The sequence below is a fragment of the Tenrec ecaudatus genome, chromosome 17 (assembly GCF_050624435.1).
Source record: "Tenrec ecaudatus isolate mTenEca1 chromosome 17, mTenEca1.hap1, whole genome shotgun sequence".
In the NCBI taxonomy this organism is placed as follows: domain Eukaryota; kingdom Metazoa; phylum Chordata; class Mammalia; order Afrosoricida; family Tenrecidae; genus Tenrec; species Tenrec ecaudatus.
The window spans coordinates 41,753,914-41,780,506 of NC_134546.1; the positions used below are offsets into that span (position 1 = coordinate 41,753,914).

At 38.2% G+C, this 26,593-nt stretch overlaps 1 protein-coding gene across 2 annotated transcripts in view; it reads right to left on the reverse strand.

The window, feature by feature from the left end:
* The window catches only part of FSHR (follicle stimulating hormone receptor), a 281,173-nt gene that overhangs the window by 126,727 nt on the left and 127,853 nt on the right, over positions 1 to 26,593 (reverse strand). For both annotated transcript variants that reach the window (XM_075535760.1, XM_075535759.1), the window contains exon 2: positions 21,789 to 21,860. In XM_075535760.1, the coding sequence (XP_075391875.1) occupies positions 21,789 to 21,860 (72 nt within the window). The remainder of the gene's footprint in view (positions 1 to 21,788; positions 21,861 to 26,593) is intronic.

A 26,593-nucleotide genomic window follows, 5' to 3' on the forward strand; every position in this document is an offset into this window, starting at 1 on the left:
ATCAATCAATGAAAATTAGAAAATATGATTTGGCAAAGGGGTTCTGAAAGGTTAGGAGGGAACGAAGAGGCCGAGATGGCAAATTCCCAGAGGTCCCGTTCGGTGCCAGCTGCTTTAGAGGAATGTGAGGGAAAGGTGAGATCAGGAAGTGTGTGGGGTAGAACTGTAGCTCCACGAATGGAGGCAAAGAGAAAATATTCTATTATCGATGTCTTGCATTTGTAAGTTCTTTTACCTTTTCAAAGCATGCTTGCATCCAAGTGGAAATTACTCGTTTATATAAAATACTTGGCATCAACAAATTGTTATCTCTTTGCTCAGACTCTCCATGTCTCAGACCCACTGGGGTGGTGGACGATCACGTTAGTCATTTCGGCTTCTCTGGCATATATCTCCAACTCTTATATTTTCCTCCCAGCCTATTTAAATTCTAGGATGGTCTGAATGATAAAAAATACATCTCTTGCCATTTGATTTCTATGTAGAGAGGTTGGTGTGGATCTGAACATGCAGGAGTGGTTTATGAAGTGTAAGAGTCAGGTCGTTTATTTCTTGGGGGTTAGCAAACAAGTAGGTCCAGATCCTATTTGAGTATTTTATTGCTTAAAGCATCTTATTAAGTCATAAACAGCCCAGATGGATGTGGTTGTGATGGGCTTGGGCTAAATGAGGAAATAAAAATAAATAGTTTGTGCATCGATTGGAGCCAGTGTTTAAATTGCATCTTTTTATTTTTAATACCATTCTATTAAGAAAAAGAAAGAAAGAAAAAAAAAAACCTCTAGCAAGAGTCCCCGAAGCAAAGCCACAGAGATATTTTTAACTTGAGTATTTTTCTGCCTTAATTGTATCTTCTCTGGGTAGACACAAAAATTGAGTTACTGGCAGAGAGAAAAAAGAGACCAGTTTATTTTCTGATATATCCGAGAATCTCAGCGAACATAGCACATTTCAAGGTCTCTCCCCGAGCTTACCTTGTCAAGAAAGGTCAGAAGGGCAAGTGTGGCTGAAGCAAAAAGCCCCAAAGAGAGAAGACAACCTTGCTTGGCTGATGATTAGAAAATGGAAGAAGATCGTGTCTGATGGCAAAGCCAGAAAATCTTTGTGTGAGTGACATCTCTCAAGTCTTGCCACCTGGAAGTCTCAGCTGGTGAAATGGCAGGCACAGAACAGAAGCCACCAGGATCAGGAATGCCTGGAAGCACTGGGCAGCTGACAGGCTGGAGCATCTGACAGATGGACTACTGACATGTGCTTTCCAAAGTTTGAATGGACCCGATGATGCCTGTCTTTATGACTATACATTTTCTAAATCACAATGTGGTTCTTGCATTCTTACCTGTAACCCCCACCAGAGAGGAAATCTCCTGCAACCTTGGCAGAGGAAGCACAAGGAACCACGAGTCAGAAAGAGTACGCAGTTGGGAACACCCACACCACTCTACCTCAGCAACTCTATTGTCCTCTTAGCCTCAGCCAGGCAGCCAGATGAGCAAACTAAAAATCAGGCACATAAAATCAGTGCACAGTTTATTAAGCACTTTCTCAGCTAGACAGAAATCAGATTTTGTATAGTTTCTTTTAAGGGCTCAAGTCGAAACAGTTAAAAATAAGAAGTTTTCATAGAAATACTGAAATCATTCAACTAACTCACTGCCATCGAGTCAATTACAACTCATAGCAACCTTCTAGGATGCAGTAGAACTACCTCCTGTGGATTTCTGAGGTCATAAATCTCATTTAAAAAATCATTTTATTGGGGACTCATCCAACTCTTATCACAACCTATCCATCCATCCATTGTGTCAAGCACATTTGTACATTTGTTGCCCTCATCATTCTCAAAATATTTGCTTTCAACTTGAGCCCTTGGTATCAGCTTCTCGTTTTTCACACTCCCCCCTGACCACCCTCCCTCGTGAATCCTTGATAATTTATAAGTTATTATTATTTTGTCACATCTTACACTGTCCGACATCTCCCTTCACCCACTTTTCTGTTGTCCATCCCCCAGGGAGGGAGTTATTTGTAGGTTTTTGTAATCAGTCCCCCCTTTCTACCCTCGCCTCCTTCCACCCTCCCAGAATCAATACTATCACCACTGATCCTGAGGGGTTTGTCTGTCCGGGATTCCCTGTGTTTCCAGTTCCTATCTGTACCAGTATACATCCTCTGGTGTAGCTGGATTTGTAAGGTAGAGTTGGGATCATGATAGTGGGGAGGGGGGCAGCGGTGGGGAGGAAGCATTTAATAACTAGGGAAAAGTTGTATGCTTCATCATTGCTACACTGCACGCTGACTGGCTCATCTCCTCCCCGTGGAGGTCATAAATCCTAATGAGGGTATAATACCTTGTCTTTCTCCCCTGGAGCCACTGGTGGTTTAGAACTGCTGACTTGGCAGTTAGCAGCCCAAAATGTAACTCACTATGCCACAAGATAATACCATATCCAATTCTAAAATCACAGCAAACCCCAAAGCAATAAGAGAATAACATTTTTGTGTTCTCAGTAGAAGCAATAAATACAACAACAAAAATCTTATTTTCAGAATATTTATGGAGAATAGAACCTTCTGGACACTAACTCATGTTTGACCTGGGTCAATAATGACAACTGAATCGCCAAACTCACAGTGCTCCACTGCTGACTAAGTTAATTTGCAACTTAACAGGCAGCTCAGTTTGCAAACCCTTGGACCAAATCCAATCTCAGCCAGGGCTTTACCCAGAAATGAGTTGGCTCACTGGATCTTTCAGGCTGAAAAGGCACAGTTCTAGGGATAGTTTCCCCCCCCTACGACTGTCCTGGCACAAAATGACCCTTGCTTTTAGTTTGTGGAGTTTCCGTTAGCCCAGGAATCTTGTCCTTCAATTTAAAATGTCGTTGAAGAAGGATTTCCAAACCTTACTTTCTCCCTTATTCCTCCTTCTTCTTCAATGCAGTAAAATAATTCTGGAAATTGTTAGGTGCCAGAAAAAAGGCAGCCTTGTGTAATAAAGAGGACTAGATTGCCTTGGGTTCAAACCCTAGCTTCTCCAATTACGAGCTCGCCGATGCTGGCTGAATGGCTGGCTCCACTTTCTTACTGTCAGCCTCTCTACGTGTAAGACAATATTTAGCACCTTCCTCATAGAAATTCTGTGAGGATTAAATTAGATGTGATATGAAAATACCTGGCCACTGTGGGTTCTCTGAACATAATTTTTAAAAAGATCAACTTTACTAAACTATAATTTGACATAAAAGGAAATGTGCTCATTTTAATCATCACCATCCTGAAGACATAGAACATCTCTACCACCCTAAAACATCCCTTTGCCTTCCTTTCCAAAAAATCCCCACTATCACCCTTATTCAGTTCCGGTCTCTGTCACTACAGAGTGAAATCCATTTACTGCAATCCTCTGGGCCCAATCTCAGGATTGAGAAGGCTCTAGTCCTTTGAGAAGTAGACCCTGCATCCCTCACACCCGGAGCTGCTGGTGACTTCTCTTCCCATTAGCAGCCAAAAGTTTGAATTACTTGAACCTGGACTCTTTCACCATAGATTAGATATTCTTTTTTAGCATTTCATATACATTGAATCACATAAGTGTATCCTTCTGTGTCTGCCTTTTTGATTAACCAGATGCTTTTGAGATTTACCCATGTTCTTTGATTTAGCCAATAATTCCCTGTTACTGCCTTTTGTTTCGTATTGTAGGAGAGCACCACAATATTTATCCATTCACCTAACAGAGGATTTTGACTTGTTTCCAATTGGAAGCTATTAAAAATAATGGACACTATTAAAAAGTTATGGACATTCTTGAATAAGTCTTTGTGTAAGTACATGTTTCCTTATCTTTTGGGTAAAAATTTTATAAAATACTGCCAAAATAGTTTCCAAAGGCTTAAGTATTTGGCAGTCCCACCAGCAAGTTTTCCATGGACTCAACAACACTTCATTTTGAGTCTTGAATTTCGGCTGTTCCAGGAGGAACATAATGCTGTTTCATTTTAGGTTCATAGAAATTGTACTTCTCTAATATCTAGTGATGTTGATCGTATTATCCAGTCGTTCATTTTTGCCTAGTTGTATAGATAGTGTGTGTTTACCAGTTGTATATTTTTTTGTGAAGTTTGGATCTTTTGTCCATTTTTATTTGAATTGTTTGTTGGCTTTATTTTTTAGTTCTAAGAGTTCTTTATATATTCTCTATATGTCTGGTGTCAGATATATGTACTGTGAATGTTTTCAGTCTGTGGCTTATTCATTTTTTTGAAGGGTGTTTTTTAAACAGTAGATTTTTAAAAAATACAAAGTTAAAAATATTATTCCCAACATTTCTTTTATGAATTAAGAGATTTTTGCTTATCCAGAGTTTGTGAGATTTTCTCCTAGAGGTTTAATGTTTTAATTTTTATTACATCAATGATCCAGATCCATCTAGAGATTAAATTTTGTATATGACATAAAAGTCTGTTGAGGGTTTTCTTCCCCCTCTCCTGTATGGATACCTGCCTGATTCAGAATTGCTTGTGGGAAAAAATGTTCTTTGTTTATTGAACTCTGTAAAATGAATTCTTTCAAGATATAGAGAGTAAGGGAATATTTCCAAACTCAGTATATCAAAATCAGACAAAGAAATTACAAGAAAATACATACATGTACAGGATAACATCTTCAAACTATACAGTTAAAAACCCTTGACACATAGTTGGCAAATAGAAATCTGTGAGTAGTAATAACAGGAAGAAATGGAATACGTAACTAATTTCCTCCATAAACAGCACAGGTGAACTAAAATAAATGGATGGTGTCTGACTGCCATCACTGAACATTTTGACCGAAGATGCCAAAGAGGTACCCTTATTTAAAGGGGAAAATGCAAAACAGAGTTTTAGATTCAAATTCAAATACAGATGTCCTGGGTTCAGGGGTTATGTATAAATCCCTTGGAGCTTTTGCCCTGAGATAGTTGTTAAACTTTAAGTAAAAAGTGCACTCTGAAATGTTCTCAAAAGTAAATAGCAGTCAAGATATCCGCCTCACGCTTTCAAATACAGAAACAAAAGACTCCAGCTCCCTGCCCTGGCGACTACTTTGACTCATAGCGCCCTGCAGGGCAGAGCGGACGATTGATGTGGGTCCTGAGAAGGCCACGCTTTACAGGAACAGCAAACCTGGCCTTTCTCCTGTGGAGCAGCTGGTGGCTTTGAACTGCTGACCATGCAGTTAGCAACTCAACGTGTAACTACTATCCTACCAGGGTTCCAACCTTGAGCATGATACCCTCTAAGTAATTGCTATTTACGTATCAACAACGGAAACTAAAAGATTAGGTAAGAATTTTAGGGGCAGGGCAATTTATAACATTTGGAGAAGAACAACTCAAAAAGGAAGGAGAGAGTGGTTGGTTGTGCAACTTGAAGAATGGAATCAATGGCAACAAATGGTCCATAAAGAAAGTGTTGAGTTGGCGTATGTTTGGCTGCATATATGCTCAGCAACAACAAAATACGAGGAAGCGTCAAGAGACTAACGTCTAAATTCTATAAAAAGTTTCAGTACCTCAATAAGTAAAAGAGGAATAGCCCAATTTAAGAACGGGCAAAGGCTATGAACAGACAGTTCATCTAAGATGACATCCAGATGGCTAACAAACATGTGAAAAAATGCTTGTGACCACTAGCCATCCAGGAGATGCATATAAAAGCAACCCTGGGATACCACTTTACATTGACAATGACAACCACAAAACAAAGCGTGGAGAGCGTCTGGATGGATTGGAACCTGCATGCATATGTACAACCCCTGTAGAAAGCTGTATGGTGCTACTTCAACAAACTGGGAATCGAAATGCAGGTGAGTCAACAATACCTCTGTGGGGTAGGTACTCTAAAGAGGTGTCAAAGGACATACAGACATATTCACATCTACGCTCATTGCAGCACTGTTCACAGAAGCAAGAAGGAAACAGCCCAAATACCTATCAGTAGAAGAGTGGAAAAAGACACTTTGGTACATACACACAGTGGAAGTCTATGTGTTCCAAAAACAATGATCAGACCTGGAAGTGCTTCAGGGTCTGAATGAACCTGGGGAAGATGATTGTGTTAGGCTGGGTTAACTAGAGAAAAAAATCCCGGGGCACACACATACGTATAAAGAAGAGCTTTATATCAAAGAGCAATTGTATATTGAGAAAACATCCCAACCCAGTCCAGATCAAGTCTAAAAGTCTGATATTAGCCGATATGTTTAATACTATTTCATAAATTCCTCTTCAGAACCACGGAGCAAATGTAATGATGTCAAATGCAGGAAGACCAGAGACCAGTGGTTGAAAAGTCATGTGGATCCAGTGGCAGTGGAAGCATCTCAGTACTGACATGATGCTTTTCCAGCCCCCTGAGTGTGTCTTCTTAATAGGAAGATGAAGCAGAGAGGGAAGGGAGCGGGAGAGGGAAAGGAGGGGAGGGGGGAGGGGGGAGGGCGAGGGAGGAGGGAGGAGGAGAGAATTCCTAGAATCCTCATGAGAAGCCCAAGCCCACAAGGTGGCATCATCAGGCTGTGACCTGATTGATAAACTAGACTCCTCTCCTTCACTCTTAACATCTTCTAGTTGACCCGAGATTACGTACTACCACAATTATGCTGAGTAAAATTTGTAAATCACAAAGAACACATATAGTAAAAGTCTACTGTTATACGAAGGGCGGGGAACAACCGATACAAAGACTCAGACCAAAGGGAACAGACTTTCAAGGTCACCAACTGGGAGAAGGTAAGGCAGCTAAGGTGATACAATAGGCTAGAGGAGGCAGGTGTCGGCAAACTGCAGCTTTCCGGCCAGGTGAAAATCGTTCGGTATGTATATGTGGGTCTGAGCTACAATAGAAAAATATTACAGGGAATCATTCAGATAACAATGATTTAATTTGTTTGTAAAGTGTATTTATTTCTCTCAAACGATTTTTAGTTGTTTTGAGGGACAAGTTTGACTCTTCTGTCTCAAAAGATTGCTGACCCACTGTGTAGAGAGGGTTCATTAATTTGGATGAAGGGGAAGATAGTAATCTATAAAGGGGGAGCAGAGAAATCAAAGGGGGGTTAGAGTAAGCCCATGAGGCAGCTGATGAGTAGTTTAAATGGTTGAATACACAATTGGTCTGAAATATAAAATCCCCACCTCATTCTCAAAGGAAAAAAAAATCTTAGAAAAGTTCCATTATCTTTAAATACCAGTTTTCCATGAACTTTTTGAAGCCCTCTAGTTGAATAAAATTACAAAAAAGAAATGTAAGCCAGATAATTTCACTTTGTTACCAAAACAACCAATTTGATTTCATCACACTATGTGACACGCAAACTCCTCACCAGTATCTATCTGTAAAATGCTACATGCAGCTTGCTTCCAGTCCATATCTTACTTCCCTTTGTTTTCCCTGCTCCAGATACATCATGCAGATACACTGTACCTTTCATCGGAAGTTCTTTGTATGGATAGAATTCTGTGTTAGGGATCTTCTATCTCAGTCTGTCCTCATGGTCTGTGAATCCTGGATGTGCATTAGAATCATCTGGGGGGATTTTTTTTTCCACAAAGTGATCAAAGCTCGAACGCCACCTAGGCAAGTGTAATAAAAATTCTGTAAACGATCATCAGGTGTTTAGATTGTGTAAAGGGTTTCACCTTTGAATTCTAAAGTGCAACCATCGAACCTCATTATCTTCATTATGAGCAGGGACTACCTGAAGAGCCCCCTCTTTCCATTCAGAGGCCTAACTAGCCCATCCCTGAACGTTTTACTTTAAACTGGAGACTGTGGGACCATCAGCCTCTTCTTTGGGCATTATTTCCGTAAATGAGTCTCATGGTTCATTTAGTTACTAACGCTCAGAATCACGGAAGGCTGGGGTATAAAAGGATCGATTCCATTCAACCACGACCAAGCTCAGGGCTTCCATAAAGCAGATTAGAACCCACATTTCCTAGAGCTGTTTCTGTTACATTTTCAGTTACATGATTTACTTCCTTTCTTTTCATCTGTGCTGAGAGAGCCCAAGAACAGACATGGGAGAGCCCTCAACTTTTAACGTGTTTGCAACAATTTTCACTCAATAAATCTCTTTCACTAAAAGTCCGTCTGTTAAGTTAACATTTCTTTCCCCAGTGATCTGGGGGTGGAGGCTGGGGTGTCAGACTAGTGTTCTCATTTTTATATGCAAATAAATCACTTGATTATATTTTTTGTCCTTATGTTATCATGAATATTTCAGATGAATTTTACATGGTTCATATTTATGGTTTGGGAGCTGTTTCATATTTTGGCTCACTGCCGCCTCATCTGCATATACCATATCTCAGCTGATGTTGATTGGTCTCATTTACATATCCATCATGCTCCTATTTCCAAAGATATTTTGTTATAAACTAGATTTTCTTCCCCCTCCTGTGTGATAATAGCACGTAGATGTGTTTTTAAATTGCACTCATTTCCATACATAATTTTTCTGGTTACCATAAATCACCACATTGTCACATACTGCCCCCACCCTATTCAGTATAATCTTCACACTGTATACGAAGCTGACATATGGCTCTAAAGTAATTAAAGACAATGTAAACAGTTTACAGTGCACTTTGCAAAGCTACTTCACATCATGAAGGGTTGCCACTTCCTCTACCCGCCACCAGCCAGACCCAAACCAAGGAGACACTTGGAGTAGCGGTGCTGGTAAAATCTAGGTTGTAAGTGTGCTATTCTGTTTCTCTGAGGAAACTCTTGTTTCATGCTCTAGCCAGAAGTCTCTTTCCTCTATTGACTTCTCATACAGACAGAAGAACCTGGGTTAATGAATGGGGAAAAATTATCGACAAGGACTCAGTAGATTTATAAGACTTAATAATTGTGATAGAAGATGGGGCAGGAGAAATAGAACTCATCATATGTCCATTTTTTGGTACTGTGATGGGCTGATTAAAGGTTTTGACAATCCTTAGACAGACTTTGCTGTACTACATTGGATTGTGTCTCCCATCCTCAAATATGTATTATAAATCCTAATCCCTATACCTCTGGGCATAATTCCACTTGGAGGGGGGAAAGTTTCTTTTGTCCTGTTAACGAGGCCATAATCAGTGTCAACTCGTTGTCCTTGAGTCCATCCCAACTCATGGCGTTAGGGTTAGGTTTAGGGTTAGGGTCAGGGTCAGGGTCAGGGTCAGGGTCAGGGTTAGGGTTAGGGTTAGGAGAGAGTAGCATGGCCCCTGCTCCTGGACTGTAACTCTTCTCGGGAATAGAAAGGCCCATGTTTCTCTGGCATAGCAGCTGGTGGTTTTGAACAGCTGACCTTGTTGTTAGCAGCTCAGCTATGCTACCAGGGCCTGAGTGTGTTTTTAACTAGTCCTATTGGAGCAGATTAGGCACAGAAACAAGGAGCACAAGCGGAGGAAATATAGATGCCACACGGACATCTCCAGGAATGCCAAAAGAAGAGGAGACAAAGATTTCCCCCCAGAATAGAGGCCCTTGTATAGCTGCTACCCTGAATTTGGACTTCTATCCCTTTTTTCCACTCAAGTCCTCCACTAGTACTATTTCTGTTATAGTGGCATGAGATAACTCTTAATAATAAGTTTCATCAAGACAAGCTTTATTGTTTAAATTTTCAGATAAGGGAAATGAGAGATATCCAAAAGAAGGAACTACACCCACGTAAACTCTAGTTCCATGCAGATGAGATATATTCAGTTCTGGAATATCTTCTATTGCTTACCTGCTGCATAATGTTGGACAGGTGATTTTATCATTCCAAGCTTGTTTGTTGTTCTGTAAAATGACATTACTGATGGTAACTACCACTTGTCTGACTTGTGGTCACACTAATTGATTAGGGGTTTGATAAGGCTGATAAAACACGATGTCACAGGTATAAATCAGTGCTTGCCCCACAGTGAGTGCTCAGAAACACAAAGTAAAAATTGTGATAAAGTGAATCATAATAATAATATTAATAATGCCTGACGATGCACATCCTGCTTATCTTTAAGTCTCAATTGACTTCCACAGACTAACCCAAACAACCAGGCTACAGAGACTTTTTTCTTCTGGGTGTCAATAGGACTGGCCTTCTTTTTAGATCTTAGTTATTTGCTCAACTATCCTCATCACCATCATCATCACCATCATCATCATCATCATCATCATCATCATCATCATCATCATCTAGATTTCGTTCTTTCTAGCAATGGCCTTAATTTCCGTGTCTTTCTTGCTCTAATTCCAGATGGCTGAGGGTAAGTGTTTCCAATTCTAAGGAAGGATGGAGTCCATTACCCAGGCCAAAAACAATTTGGGCCTCCTATTCCCTTTGCTGTAGTAGTTGGTGCAAGTACAGTATCAGAGTCAATCTGAGGAAGAAAAACATTAGCCCTTTTCTTCTAGAAGAACCCTGGAGAACATATGAAGGGGAGGCTACTGCTGCCATTTGCCACCAGAGAACAAGGAGGGAGGCGGGGGGAGAGCAGAAGCCAATACAATAGAAGACTGAAACCCTGATGATGTTGACCTGACCTGAATAGACTTGTCTTTAAAGCGATCATTTTCCTCTGACCATCAAGCCAATGAGCCATTAAATTCTCTTTTTTTATTTAAGGCCATTTGAAGTTTGTTTCCTTTTGACTCTCACAGCAGAGAGAGTTCTAACCAATACATAGTACTTACTTTGCACACACTGTCTTGTTTGTTTTTGTTTGCGGCTATATCGTAAACTATAGAAACTGTTTATATTAGTAAATCCTCGGCCAGTGTTTGCTTGTTGATCAACTTCAGTATTATTCATTATTATCACTTAAACTGCTTAGTTATGCATTTTAAAAAATGTTAATATCCAACTAATTATATTCATTAATTTATCAGGTATTTATTGACTGCTAGCTATCGGCCTGATGCTAATGTTAGATCCTATAGGTACAATATTGAGAAAAATGAACATTGGCTTTGTCTCTCTGGAATTTACAGTTCAGTAAATGAATGAAAATTAAATTAAATTATTATATACTTTAAAATAAAATCAGTACAATTAACAACCACATGGAGGCTTCAGGATGATTTGTAAATGTGAATAGTGGGAGGTGCTGATCTAATTGAAGGAGTCAGGAAGGGCTTTTCGCTGTAAATGACAGTGGGATAGGGAGCAAAAGAATGACTAGGATCCAAGTCAATGAAAGAGATAGAGTGTAAAGGTCATTTTAATAAAAATGCTAGGGCAAGGTGTGTGTTTGTGAATGCCAGGAAGGCTAGAGCAGCAGAGCAGAGGGGGAGAAGTCTAGCGATCCACAGATCCACAACAGTACCTGCGGCTGTATCACGGAGCGTCTTTGTCCTGTAAAGAAAATGTTAAAGTAAGAAGTGCTTTTCAATGTATATGTCGGTGATTGCGTTGGGTGGTGATTTGATCAGATATGAGTTTAGAAAATATCACTTTGGCTGCTGTGCTAGTTAAGGTTTATTGTTCCAACCTGGCCGATGAAACACATGTGGGATTAATTGAAGAGGCAGAGAGATAAATGGCTTGGCAAGCCTCACCTGTCTGGTCTCTTGCTCTCTGGTCGGACCAGTTGTGGCTCCCTTAGCTAGTTCTCTGCCTCAGTTGGCAAGGCTTACTTCCCGTGAGACATCCCCAAGGAGAAGCCGCATGGACCTACTCCAATGTAGCCCTGAGTGCTGGAGCACCTGTGTGGAGACCCCTGCCAGCACTGAGATGCTTACATGCTCACTGATTCGGCTTTCCTCCTGAAGTTGGTGTTATTGCATGTGTTTTATGAGTTTGAGGAAGACTTTGTAGATCAATGTCAGACATATAGGGAAATGTAGGACTTATGGGCTTGGATTAGACTGGGTTGGGATGCTTAATGTACAATTACCCTTTATATAAAACACTCTCTTACAAAATATGACTGTTTATGAATTGTTTCTCTAGTCTACCCAGACTAACTCTGCTGCTATGTTGCCTTTGAATGGAGATGAGAGGAGGGTGTACTAGGGGACATGCTACTAAGAACATGTAGAAGGCTGTAACAGTAGTCCAAGAAAAGAACTTACAACCAAGGGATATGGGAAACCTGTCAATTCCTAATACAATCTGATAAATATGTTCTTTTGTACTGTACACAGAAGATTGTAGGTTGGAAGCAGTGGTAGAATTTTGGAAAGAATTTCCAAAGGCATTAACCTTCAGCTTGGCTTTTAAAGGTCGAGCATGATGCTATTAGGTGGAATTTCAGGCAAAGAGGCATAAACACAGTATGAAAGTATATGTCTTTCTTTCTTCTTTCTTTCTTTCTTTCTTTCTTTCTTTCTTTCTTTCTTTCTTTCTTTCTTTCTTTCTTTCTTTCTTTCTTTCCTGTAGTTACTCTTTGATTCCTCTGTGTATCAGGCATTTTTTTCAAAGAATCACTCATTACATCCTAAATAGGCAATGTAATGTCTAGTAATGATAGTATTTGAGGAATGGCAGTGTCTACCTAGTAAATGTGTGAGGTACACAATGAATGTGGTATGAGACTCATAGATAGAAAGAGCTTTGATTTCTGTTCAGGGACTTAAGACTGAAATCTGCAGGCCTCAGAGTCCAAGGAAGTTTGGAACATGCAGACTGGTAGTCTAGAAAAGCAGGGATTAGAACTGGGATCAGGCTGCTAGCTTCAAGGAGTAAGCTTCATGAATGCCACAAGGTTGTGGACATGGTAGTCACAGGCAGGACTCGAGAGGAGGGTTGGTTTTCAGAGATATTATTTGAGGGAAAATCAATAGGTCTTGAAGAATACTTTCTATATGAGAAAGGGCAAGGGAGTCAAGGGAAACTCAGAGTTTTCTTGCTTGTGAGTCTGTAGGATAGTTATGTTATTCACCGACACATGGAAAGATGAAAAAAAAAGGATAAAGCTTCCTAAAAAGATATTAGTAAATTGAATATATATATATATATATATATATATATATAAATCACAACCAACTGGTACTTATTTCAGACAGGCAATGCTAGTCAAACATTTCAAAATCAAAGTCAGACATCAACAGGATAAGAAAGAGAAATAACATGATCATATCAGTAAAATTCAGGAAAAGTGTTTGACAACTAAAATATCTATTCATGCTAAAAAAATTCTTAGCAAAGTGGGAATCGGAGGAAACTCAACTTGATAAAGAACATTTGCAACAATCAATCAAATTACAAAACTAAAAAACAACCAAGCAAAGCAGATAACCTCATACTTCGTGTGAGAAACAAGATGCTTTCCACCAAAGATGAAGAAAAGCCAGGGCTTTCTCCCTCACCACACCTGCTCAGTACCTCACTGGGAGTCTGAGCCAATGCATCAGATAATAAAAGGATGCAAGGGATAAAAAAGGAAGAAACAAAGTTGTCCATTTTCATAGACTGCAAGATTTTCAATGTAGAAAATTCCCAGCAATCACCAAAACAACAACACCCACAACAACTCCTGTAACCAATAAGTGATTATAGGCAGGTTGCATGATACAAGATTAACACACAGGCAAAATTCAACTGTGAGAATTGGATTTTTAAAAATTCAATTGTTCTATTAAAAAATAAAAATTTGACATTAAAATATAACACCACTTAACTCTGGCACACGTATAATAAAAGAAATAGTTTAACTCTCACAAAATGTGTCAAAATCTATATGAGGAAACTAAAAAGTTTTCATGGAATGAATCAAAGACGACCTAGGTAATTGAAGAGATATTCCATGTTAGTTGATTAAAGTGTCTAAATATTAAGATTATTTTTTGATCTTTACAAGTACATCACAGTGAAAATCTGAACACGTTATTTTGTGGAGAGTGAAACAGTTATTCCAAAGTTTCTGGAAATCAAAACTATCCAGAAGGGCGAACAAGACCTTACAAACGAAATTGGAGCGCTAACAATACTGGCTGCAAGCCGTGCTCTGGTGGTTGGGTGTCACCTATGGGGTTCAGGCTCATGAAGACCTTGTTTACAACACACACTGCTCTTCTGTTGGAGCCCATCTTTGCAGCGACAGGCTAATCCAGTTTGTGGAGGGCTTTCTTCTCTTTTGTGGCTCCTACTTGACCAAATATAATATTCTTCTCCAGCGACTGGCTCTCCTAACATGTCCAAAGTCCTTACTGTAAGACCACAGTGAACAAGCCAGTATGGCATTAGTGAAAGAGCAGAGGACTAGATCAATGAGACCAGAATATATGTGTAGAGCCCAGAAACAGATTCACACAAATATAGTCAAGTGATCTTTGACAGATGCGCAACACAATCAAATTGAGAAAGGACACTTTTTAGAAAACTAAGTGGTCTGTAACAACTGGCTGTGAGACTACACAACGATGAATCTAGATACCAACCTTGCATTTTCACAAAAATTAACTCTGAAGGTAAAATGCACATCTACAAAACGTGACCTTGGACTTTTTAATGAGCTTTAATACACATTGTAATCATGAACCATGAAAAAAATGAACACGTTGACCCTTATTAAATAAAAAAAACACATCAGCTCTGTGAAAGACAACTTTAAAAATAATAATGACAAGGCAAGAGTGGGAGACAATATTTGCAAAACACATAGCGAATACGGGACTTATATCCAAACTACACAAAGGATGTAAGCCTCTGCAACAAGGAAACAACCAATCAAATGACACAACAGGAAAATATCTGAACACATATCTCATGAGGAAAAATACATAGTTGACAAATGTGCATAGGAAAAGCTGTTTGACACTATCATGTCTCTGTGTGTGCTGATGAGTTGATTCTGACTATTGGCAGCCCTATAGGACAGAGTAAAACTTTCTCATAGTCCTAGGGAAGTATTTTTCAACAGTGAAATACAAGTATATTCTGTGTAAAATGACTAAGCCCCCCAATATTGGCAAGAGCAAAAGGCAAGTGAGGATGTAAAAGAAAAGGAATTCTTATTCATTTTGGTAGGCATTTAAAATGATTTAGACACTTTGAAAATCAGTCTGGCAGTTTCTTACAAAGATAAATGTATCCATAACATATGATCTAGCAATGGCACACTAGACTATTTGCCCAAATTTTTAAAAGACTCAAGTCCACAAAAAAACCTTGTATGATAATATTTAGAGAATGTTTATTCATAATTGCCCAAACTGGCAGTTTATCAATACTGAAAGGATAGACTGTGGAACATTCATAAACTGGAGTGTTATTCAGGATTTTTTAAAGGGCTATTAAGCTCAAAAAAGACCTAAATTATGTATAAAGATAGCTGAAAACAAGAGTAAGTCTGATTCTAAATACATACCATTACGGAGGCAAAGTTATAGAGGAAGTACAATAATTTACAGGGGTTAGGGAAAAGAGGAAGGGATAATTGAATAAATGAATCATGAGCTAATTTTGTTTTGCTTAAACACCATCAGACTGGTTCCAACTCATTCATAGCGAACCATTGTACAACAGGATAAAACACTACCTGCTTCTGAACTATCTGCACCAGTCATGTGTGAGCCCATTGCTGCAGCACTGTGTAGACAAACATCACCAGGGGTCTTCTTTTCTGCTGACCCCCAACCCCACTTTTCCAAGCATGATACCCTTCCCCAGGGACTGCTTCGTCCTGATAACCTATCCAAACAACAGAACTCTTACCACACTCTTCTTAACAACCAGCTTATTACTCCAATGTTTGCTTTAAGTTTGTCTCATTAGTAGATGCTTTCTTTTTTGTCAGCTCTCAGCCTCTAATCTTAAATTTGGGGAGAGGGGAAAGAACTATGAGTAAAAATTAAATGACTGCTCAACGGAGAAACTCCAGTAACTCAGAAGGGTTTTTTTTTTTTGCTTATAATGAAACAAACCCCTCCATTTTATTAACTGAATTTCTTTGTTATTAACTGTCTTTGTCAGCGTGCGTGTGGCAATGACTCTGGAAGCTGCCCTACTGGTATTTAAAGCATGAGGAGGGTCATTCATATGGGACAGGTTGCAGTGGAGCTTCCACACTGAGACATACTAAGAAGAAAATCTGACCATCTATTTCTGAAAAAAAAACAAAACTTGACTGGTAGAAATCTTCTGAATAACAGCAAAACATTGTCTGATAAAGATTTGAAAGGTTTGCAAGCACTAAAAATATAACCAGAGATGAGCTGCCCCCTCAAAGTAGATTTGAGCATAATACATATATGGAGTAAACTCATTGAGACCTTTTTTGCTCATGTGACATGATTCAAAATGAGAAGAAACAACTGAAAACATTCTTAATAATTAAAGTGTAGGATGCATGAAATATGAATCAAAAATTGAAACTCATAACATATACAATGGAATAAGTAAAGATCAATAACTTTGGCATTAATGAGTTGAAGTGGACTGCTACCAGTTATTTTAAAAGAGAAAATCATATAGTTTAATGGGAATGACAAATTGAAGAGGAATGGTGTCATAACCATTGCAAAAAGAACATTTTCAGGTCTCTCCTGAAGTGCAGTGCTATCGGTGATAGGGTGTACCGACAGTGATAGGGACATCAGTTAAAAGAAAATATTATTAAATTTTAATCATCAAGTACTATTGCTAAAGATTCCACTGACTCCAGTAATCATAAATTTTAATCAAATATGCAATAAGGATTGATTGATAATTTCTGATGACAAAGAAGAAGGATGGACAATATGATCTGCTTGTAGAAATGACACTGCAGATCACATGAAGATTTTCCAAGAATAACAAAAAGAGATTCATTGAAATACCTCTCCTCCTACCCACAACGTAACAGCAAGTATATGTATGGCCCTCCTTGGATTGGATACACGGTAATCAAATTGATTACATCTGTGGAAATAGATAATGGAGCAGCTCAATCTCATCTGTAAGAACACAGCCAGTATCAACGGTGGAATAGATAATCAATTGTTGTAGAGAATGAAAACCAGTCTATAGGAGGCAAAGTATGACATTAACTAGAGCCCACCTGAATTTATAAACTTTCTAAAGAATATATTTGATGCCGTAAGTATTAACGACCAATGACTAGGTGAGTTTAAGATGACATCAATGGTTACGAACATCAAATATGGAAAATGCATTAAAAATTAGAGAGATAAGACTAAAATGAATATTAAAAGAGACTTTGAAACTTCCTCTTGAATACAGAGTAGCTGAAAGGAATAGAAGAAATAATGAGACAAAAGATTACAGCAGAGATTTTCAAAGAATAGCTCCCAAAAACAAAGTATTAGAATGAAATGTGCAAAGTTCTGGAGTTAAAAAAAATCAAAATGGAAGGAGACATTTGGCATTTATCAAGCTGAATTTCTCAATCTCAAAATTTTAAGTTGAAATATTGAAGGAGTCTATGAGCACAATATTAAATGATAGAGGAAATCTTAAAGGGAGATGGAAAAATATGCAGAGTTGCTGTATCGAAAAGAATAGGTTGATGCCCAACTATTTCAGGAGAAAGTATATGAAGGTGTCTATGAGCGTGACACAGAACGATACAAGAAGCCTCAAGGGAAGATGGGAGGAATACAGTTTCTCTAACAAAAAGAATTGGTTGATGTTCAACTATTTCAGAAGAAAGCACATGATAAAGAACCAAGGGTGCAGAAAGAAGTCCAAGGTGTTATGGGGACAGTGGTGAAAAGTAAGCATCCAGGAATTGATGGAATGCTAACTGAGATATTTCAAAGAATAAATAAGATGCTGGAAGTACTCACTTACCTTTCCCAAGAAATGTGAATGACAGCTACTTGGTGAACATACTGAAAAAGATCTATATTTATGCCCATTCTAAAAAGAAAATGATCAACAGAATAAAGACATTAGCAAACAAAATTCTTTTAAAATTATTTTATTGGGGACTCGAACAACTCTTATCACAATCTATTCATATATACATTGAGTCAAGAGTATTTGAACATTAGTTGCCATCATCATTCTCAAAACATTTGCTTTCTACTTGAGCCCTTGGTGTCAGCTCCTTATTTTTTACCGTCCCTACCCACTGCCCCTCATGAACCCTTGATAATTTATCAATTATTTTTATTTTGTCATGTCTTACACTGTCCGATGTCCCCCTTCATCCACTTTTCTGTTGTCCATCCCACAGGGAGGGAGTTATTTGTAGGTCCTTGTAATCAGTTTCCTCTTTTTACCCCACCTTCCCTTCACTCTCCAGGTATCACTACTCTCACCACTGATCTTGAAGTGTTCATCTGTCCTGGATTCCCTGTGTTTCTAGTTCCTGTCTGTACCGGTGTACATCCTCTGGTGTAGCTGGATTTGTAAGGTAGAATTGGGATCATGATAGCAGATGGGGTGGAGTGGAGGCGGCAAGGAAGCATTTAAGAACTATAGGAAAGTTGTATGTTTCATCGTTGCTACACTGCACTCTGACTGGCTTACTCCTCCCCGTGACCCTTCTGTAAGGGGATGTCCAGTTGCCTAACTCCGCACTTCCCCTTATTCACAATGATATGATTTTTTGTTCTTTGATGCCTGATAATCAGCACCTCGTGATCACACAGCACCTTGTGATCACACAGGCTTTTGTGCTTCTTCCAAGTGGACTTTGTTGCTTCTGAGCTAGATGGCTTCTTGTTTGCTTTCAAGCTTTTACGACCCCAGACGCTATACCTTTTGATAGCTGGGCATCATCAGCTTTCTTCACTGCATTTGCTTGTGCACCCATTCATTTTCAGCAATCGTGTGGGGAAGGTGAGCATCATGGAATACCAGTTTAATACAACAAAGTGTTCTTACATTGAGGGAGTACTTGAGTGGAGGCCCAATGTCCACCTGCTACCTTAATACTAAACCTGTAAATATATGCATATAGACCTATTTCCCTATCATATATAAATATCTTTACATATGTAGATGCCCATGGTTAGACCTCTATAAATGCCCTTTGCCTCGTAGTTCTTTCCTCTATTTCCTTTGAATTTACTCGTCCCACTATCATGCTCAGCCTTCATTTAGGTTTCAGTAATTCCTCTTGGTTATATTGCTCTGATCAAGCCCTACCAGGCCTCTTACACTCTCCTTACCACTGATTTTGGATCACTTGTTGGTCCCTTGTTCCTGGGTTTTTTAACACCACTTCTGGGGGGACATGGGAGGGGGTGGGAAAGGAAGTGGTTTTAACCATATTCTTAATAACAAAACATTTACTTAAAATTATTTGCAGTGATACAGTGACAGAAAGTGCTAAAAAGTCAAACCAGATTCAGAGAGGACAAAGAACAAGGACTATTATTGCTGATGTTAGATGCATGTTGGCTTAAAAACACCACCACCACCACCAACAAAAACTCTTTGCTATAAAATCCATTCCATTTCAAAGCAACCCTATAAGACAGGGCAGAACTGCCCCTGGGTTTCTCAGACTGTTACTCTTTATGGTGGAGGCAGCCTCATCTTTCTGCCATGGAGCAGACAGTAGTTTTGAACAGCTAATCTTGTGGTTAGCAGCCTAATATGTAACCACTAACCAGAGAATTATAGAAAGGTGTTCACTGAGTTTTATTAAAAAGGGAAAGATACTTGATTGTGTGGATCATGACAAATTTTAGATTACATTGAGAATAATGGGAATTCCAGTACACTTAAATGTCCTCATGTGGAAACTATGCAGAGATCAAGAGGCAGTCATTAGAAGAAAGCAATGGGATTAAAATTGGAAAAGATGTTTGAAATGGTTGTATCCTTTCACCACACTTACTCAATCTGTATCCTGAGAAGAGAATCAGAGAAGCTGGGCTACATGTATGCAGACGTACATGACATCAGGATTGAGAGAAGGCTGATTAACAACCTGCAATACGCAGATGACACAAGCTTGCTTCTTGAAAATGAAGAGGGCTGGAATCACTTGTTGATAAAGATCGACAACTCCAGCTTTAATATGGATTCCATCTCAACATAAAGAACACAAAAATCTGTATGACATGACCAATAAGCAATGTCAATAAATGTTAAAATAGATTTGGTATAGTATCAAGGATTTGATTTTATTTGGATTCAAAATCAATACTAATGGGTGCAGCAGTCAAATCTAACAACTCATTTTATCTGCAGCAATCATTTATTACCATTTTCAAATTGTTAAAAAGCAGAGTTAAGACACGGTATTTTCAATCTCCTGATATGTGTGTAAATGCTGGACAATAACTAAAGAAGACTGAGGAATTGTTGCCTTTTAATTATGGTATGTGAAGAAGCTTGAATATACCATGGAACCTCAGAAGAACAAACGAATCTGCTTTGGAAGAAGTACAGCTAGCATACTCCTTGGACTTGAAGCCAGTTAGACTTAGTTGTAAGTACTTTAGATACGTTATCAGGAAGGCCAGACCCTGGAGAAGAACATCATAAGTGGATGGCTGGTAAAGTCGAGAGTTAGCAGAAATAAGGAAGGTGGCCTATGCAATACATTGGATAAGTGACTGCAACAATGGGTTCATATATGCTGTCACCATAGGTTGGAACTGACTTAACATTATCTCTTGCAATGTTTAACACCATTTCAGTTCTGATTCCCTGGTGTGTTATGGGGAAACACCACATGTCCAGAACTTCAAGGCCTAGAGAACAGACTGAGAGATAATGGAGTTTCATGAAATTTGGAAGAGTTCACTAGATTTCCCCTCCCCGCCCCCGTTTCCACCCCACTTTGATAAAATTGTATTAGGGGAAATTTCTACATTAAACTAGCCACAAAAAAACCTAAGGTTCTCATTAACAAAATGCTGTCCCATACTCAACAGAAATCCACCTCTGTGTCAAACACTTCCCTATTGTAGGTAGGTGCCCCTGAGTTGACTCACATTTACAGTGACCCTATGTACAACAGGAAAAATAATGCTCCATTCTTGTGCCATCCTTACACTATTTAAGATTGATTCCATTGTTGCAGAGACTGTGAGAATCCACATAACTCAGGGTCTTTCTCCCTTTTCTGTCCTTCTAGTTCATCAAGCATGATATGCCGTTCTCTGATCTGGTCTCTACTGATAACTTGTGCAGTGCACTTGAGAGTTAAGTCTTCCTCCCAATCCTAGTTTCTAAGGAGTGTTCTGGTTGTGCAAACAGATTTGTTTATTTTTCTGTCAGCTAATAATTCTTTCAATAATATTCCCCATTGCCATAATAAATGCATCAGTGGTTCTGGGCCTTTCTTATTCATTGCCTAGCTTCCACGTGCCTCTGAAGTGACTGTAAAGATGATAGCTTGTGTCAGTTGCACCTTATTCCTCAAAGTGGCATCTATGTGTCATCTTAAAAAACTCTTATGCAACAGAGACAACTTGCATAGTACTTTTAAATGCTTATATATCAATTGCTGCTTATGGGGATTAAAACGACAGATAATTCCTAAAGCATAAATGTTAGATGACACTGTTAATCAAAAATGAACAAAATTAGAAAATATCTTTGAAAGATAATGGGACAGTAATAAAAATTGAACTATAGTTTATAAAAACTCCACAGGTATTTTGTAAACAAACCCTTATGCAAAAGTAGGATGCTTGGATCAATCTTTTGCTCTTTCTAAGGTCCGTCCACACTTTGGAGTATCTCTCACAGTTGTTCAGGAAATATGGCAAGCAAAAGGAGGTGAAGGGAGTTTTCCAGGTGTATATGTGGCTTCTAAGCATAGACTCTATGCCATAGAGAATCAAAATAGATGTGATCTGTGATTATTGCCTAGTGCCAACTCCAGAAATTTACACATAGCATTCACAAGTACATACATTTTCTCCAGGTCCCCAAATCCCGAAAACGCTCCTTTTGAGATGACTCGAAGCCTGGTAAGGACAAATCTCCTGAAAAGAGAATGGACATAAAGTGTCACAATGTATATCCATTAAGTGGTAAATGATTGAGTGTCTAATGTCTAACATAATCTAAGAAACAACATATAAGTGTGCCTTAACACAGGGAATCTAGGACAGAGGAACCTCTCAACACCAGCGGTGGGAGTGGCGACACCAGGAGGGAAAGGGAGAACCGATCTTGGAGATCTATGTGTAACCTCCTTTCTGGGAGATGGGCAGTGGGGAGGCGGGTGAGGGGAGACGCCGGGGAGTATAAGATATAATAATTATTAATAAACTATCAAGGGACCAGGGGTGGGATCGGGGAGGGAGGGGGATGGGGGAAAAAAGGGAAACCGAGCTGATTCCAGGAACCCAAGTGGAAGGTGAATTATGAGAATGACAAGTGCAATGAATGTATAAGGGTGCTTTGCTCAATTGATGTATGTACAGACTGTGATAAGAGCATTGTGAGCCCCAATAAAAAGATTTTTAAAAAAGTGTGCCTTAATTGTAATGATTATAGTGCTTTTACATCATCTCTTTCTACTCTTATCACAAAGAAGTGATAACATCATTATTGTTTCTGTTTTGGATAAGAGAAAACTGTTGTTTATGAATATCAAGTAATGGGTCCAAAGTCAGAGGACTGGTATGTGTCATAGCTATGACATCAATCTTGCTTATTACCACTACTCATTCTATGTTGCCTCCTGGTATAATAAGGGTATGAAATAAAGAAAAAGGTATTGAGCTTCAACTCCGTGCCAAGGACATGTTAATATTAGTAATACACTAAGTATTCAAACATGACTTAACATTAGGAAAACAGTCACATAATCCACCAGAGAAACAAAAGAAAGGGAACAATTTACATGATTATATTGATCAATGCAGAAAAGCAATAAACAATACCTAAAATCCATTCCTGGTAACACTATTTAACACAATGGAAATACTAGGGAAATTTCTCAACAAAATTAAGGGCATATATATAAAATAAATGGGCAGCATTAATTTCAACTAAAAGAAAATGAAGGCATTCCCTTGTGAACCAGACCCAGAAAAAATTACTGTTTAGAACCACTCCTGTTCAATATTATACCATAAGTCTTAGTAAGAGCTATAAGGCACGAAAGAGAAATTAAAGGTATCCAAATTAGCAAAGAAGAAATAAAAACTCCCTCTATTTGTAGATGATATGATGATATACAGAGAAAATCCCAAGAAAAATTACTGGAGCTAATATCCAATAGCATAGCAAAGTAAGAGATCAACACACAAAGTTCATTGATTATCATGACACTAATGAAAAGAACTTTGAGAAGGAAAGGAGGAAAAATACTATGTACAATAGTCATGTAAATACTGGAATACTTAGGAATACATCTAATCAGAGAAACAAAAGACATATACAATGCATACTACAAATCAATGTGATAGAAATCCAAAGAGTCCTATGTGGATGGAAGAATATGACATGTTTATTGATAGGAAGACTTAACATTGTGAAAATGTCAATACTACCCCAAACTATCTACCGATATAATACAATCCTGATCCAGATTTGAATGTCATTCTTTAAAGGGATGGAAAAACTAATCATCAATTTTATCCAGAAAGAAAAGCAACCCCAGAGAAACAAAACCTTACAAAAGAAGAGGAACAAAGTTGGAAGCCTTTCCCTTCCTGATCTCAAAGCCAATTACTCAGTAGTGGTAGTCAAATAGGCTGATATTGGTACAGTGACCGACACATGGACCAAAAGAATAGAATTGAGAGCTCAGATGTAAACCCATCCCTCTACAGGCTTCTGATCTTTGACAAATTGCTAAACTGCATTAAAAGAGAGATAGTCTTTTTAACAAATGATGCTGACAAAACTAGATGTTCATTAGCAGAAAATTAAAACAGGAGTCATGCCATATACAAAACTAACTCAAGATGATATGACTATAGACATAGGAAATATAAATGCAAAACCTAGAATTATAAAAATCAATAAAATAGGGACAATTTAGGAGTGCTAATCTATGACATAAATACATTAAAAACACACAAACAGCAGAAGACAAACTAGATGACTGAGACTTCTCACAAATTATGTACTTGTGTAGATCAAATGATTTTGCCAAAAGATTAAAAGGAGAACACACAGACTGGGAAATCTTTTAGATAATCACATACCTGATAGGTGTCTAATCTCTAAAATTTATAAAAATTTAACACCTCAACAAGGAAAAAACAAATAATTCAATTAGAAAATGGGACAAGGACATGAGCAAGCATACTACTAAAGAAGACATTCAGGTGGCCACTAAATTTTGAAGAATGATTGCAATCATTAGCCACTAGACTGAAGCAAAATAATGAGATATCATTTAACTCTAGCATTAATAACAAAGTTCAACAAAACAGAAAACAAGAACTGATGACAATGGTGTGGAGTGAATGTAACTCCTATTCACAGGTAGTGAGACTTCTGAGCCACTATCAAAAACATGTCAAAGTACACAAGACAAAATCGCCACATCATGGCCACTAAGAAGCATTCTGGCTATACTTCTGCTGAGAAAGATTTATTTTGTTGTTTCTAAGGCAATGCATGGATGGTGTCTTCAATATTCTTTGCCAGCACCATAATACTTCTTCCTCAATTCTTCTTCAGTCTTCCTAATTCAAACCCTAGCTTTCACATGCTTATGAGGCTATTGGTAATACTGTGGCTTGGGTCAAGCAAAACTTAATCCTCAAACTAACCTCCTTGCCTTTCAACACTTTAATATGTCTTGTGCACCAGATTTACTGGATGCAATCTGTCCTTTGATCTCTTGACTGCTGTTTCCATGAGCATCAGCTGTGGATCCAAACAAAATGGAAGCTTTGAACTTCATTCTTTGCTTTGTTTATTATGATGTTACCTATAGGTACAGTTGTGAGGAGATTGGTTTTCTTTATATTGGGTTCTAATGCATACGGAAGGCTGCAATTTTTGTTGTTCATTAGCAAGTATTTCAAGTCCTCCTCATTTTCAGGAGCAAAGTTGTATCATTTGCACAATTAAGGTTATTAATAAGCTTTCCTCAAATCCTGATGCTATATTCTTCTTCCTATAATCCAGTTTCTTTGATAATTTTCACAGAATATAGATTGAATAAGGATGGTGAGAGAATAAAACCTTTACACACACCTTTCTTGATTTTAAATAGTGCAGTAGTTCCTTTTTGTGTTTGCACAACTGTGTCTTGATCAATGTTGAGGTTCTGCATGAGCACAAAGAAATGTTCTGAATTTCCCATTCTTCTCAAGGTTGTTCATAGTTTCTTATTATCCACACAGTTGATTGTCTTTACATACCAATAAAATATAAGCAAACATCTTTCTGGTATTCTCTGTTGTCAGCCAAGATCCATCAGACATCAGCAATGATATCCCCTGTTCCATGTCTTCTTCTGAATCCAGCCTAAACCTCTAGCAGCTCCCCGTCAATATACTACTGCAACTGTGGTTGGATGATCTTCAGCAAAATTTTACTTGCATGTGTTATTAAATATATTATTCTAGAATTTTACCCTTCTGTTGGCTTACCTTTCTTTGGAATGGGTGCAAATATGGATCTCTTCTATTTGGCCAGGGAGCTGTCTCCCACATTTCCTAGCATAGATAAGAGAGTGCGTCTAGTGCTTCATGAAACATTTCTATTGGTATTTCATCAATCCCGGAGCCTTAATTTTTGGCTAATGCTGTCAGTGCAGCTTGAACATTTTCCTTCAGCACCATTGGTTCTTGCTCATATGATAACTCCTAAAATCGTGAATTAGTTTTTTGTACAGTGACACTGTGTATTCTTTCCATCTTCTTTTGATGCATCCTGAATTATTAAATATTTTGCCAATAAAATGTTCAAGATTACAAGCTGAGGCTTGAATATATTCTAGTGTTCTTTCAGTTTAAGGTATGCTAAGCATTAGGGTGGTTTTCATTTTTGGTTTTGTAACCCTAGGTTTTATATATATATATATATATATGTAACCTCTGCTTTATTATATATTCAAGAAAATATATATGACATAAGTAGATATATCCACACACATATTCATCATATCACTATTAACAATAGCAAGAAGGTGTAAGCAATCTAAATGCCCATCAATGAAAGAATAGATAAACTGTGGGACATACACACAGTGAATACTATGCATTCTTAATGAATAACAATTATTCTACAAAAAAACTAATGACAAGGATGAACCTGGAGGACACTCTGATTTGTAAAATAACATGATCACATAACGACAAGCAATGTATAAGATCACTACTATAAACAAGTCATGAAAAGATTTTCACGCTAATAAAAACATTTTTTGTGTGAGCGGGTAAGAGAAGGTAGGTTGCTTGTTAGAGAGTAGATACATGTAAATTTGGTTCAAGGAGAAGGCAATACACAAGAAGAGGGAAGTTACCAAAAAATAATGGTGATATGGGAAGACACCTGGAGGAGAGTAAGAATTAAAAGCAAAGAGGTAAATACAAATGTATTTGGATCCTGCAATTATGATCATCTATGAGTGGTTCATGAACAGGCACACAGGATGAATGGATATAGGAGGGCTAGTGGGAGTGTGCATGCACACACACACATATAAGCTTGCCAGAGAATATTTGTACATGGATTTATATACATTTTGTACAAATATTTGTATCTTTGCTGCAAAAATATCCATGAGTGTGGTGGAACATTC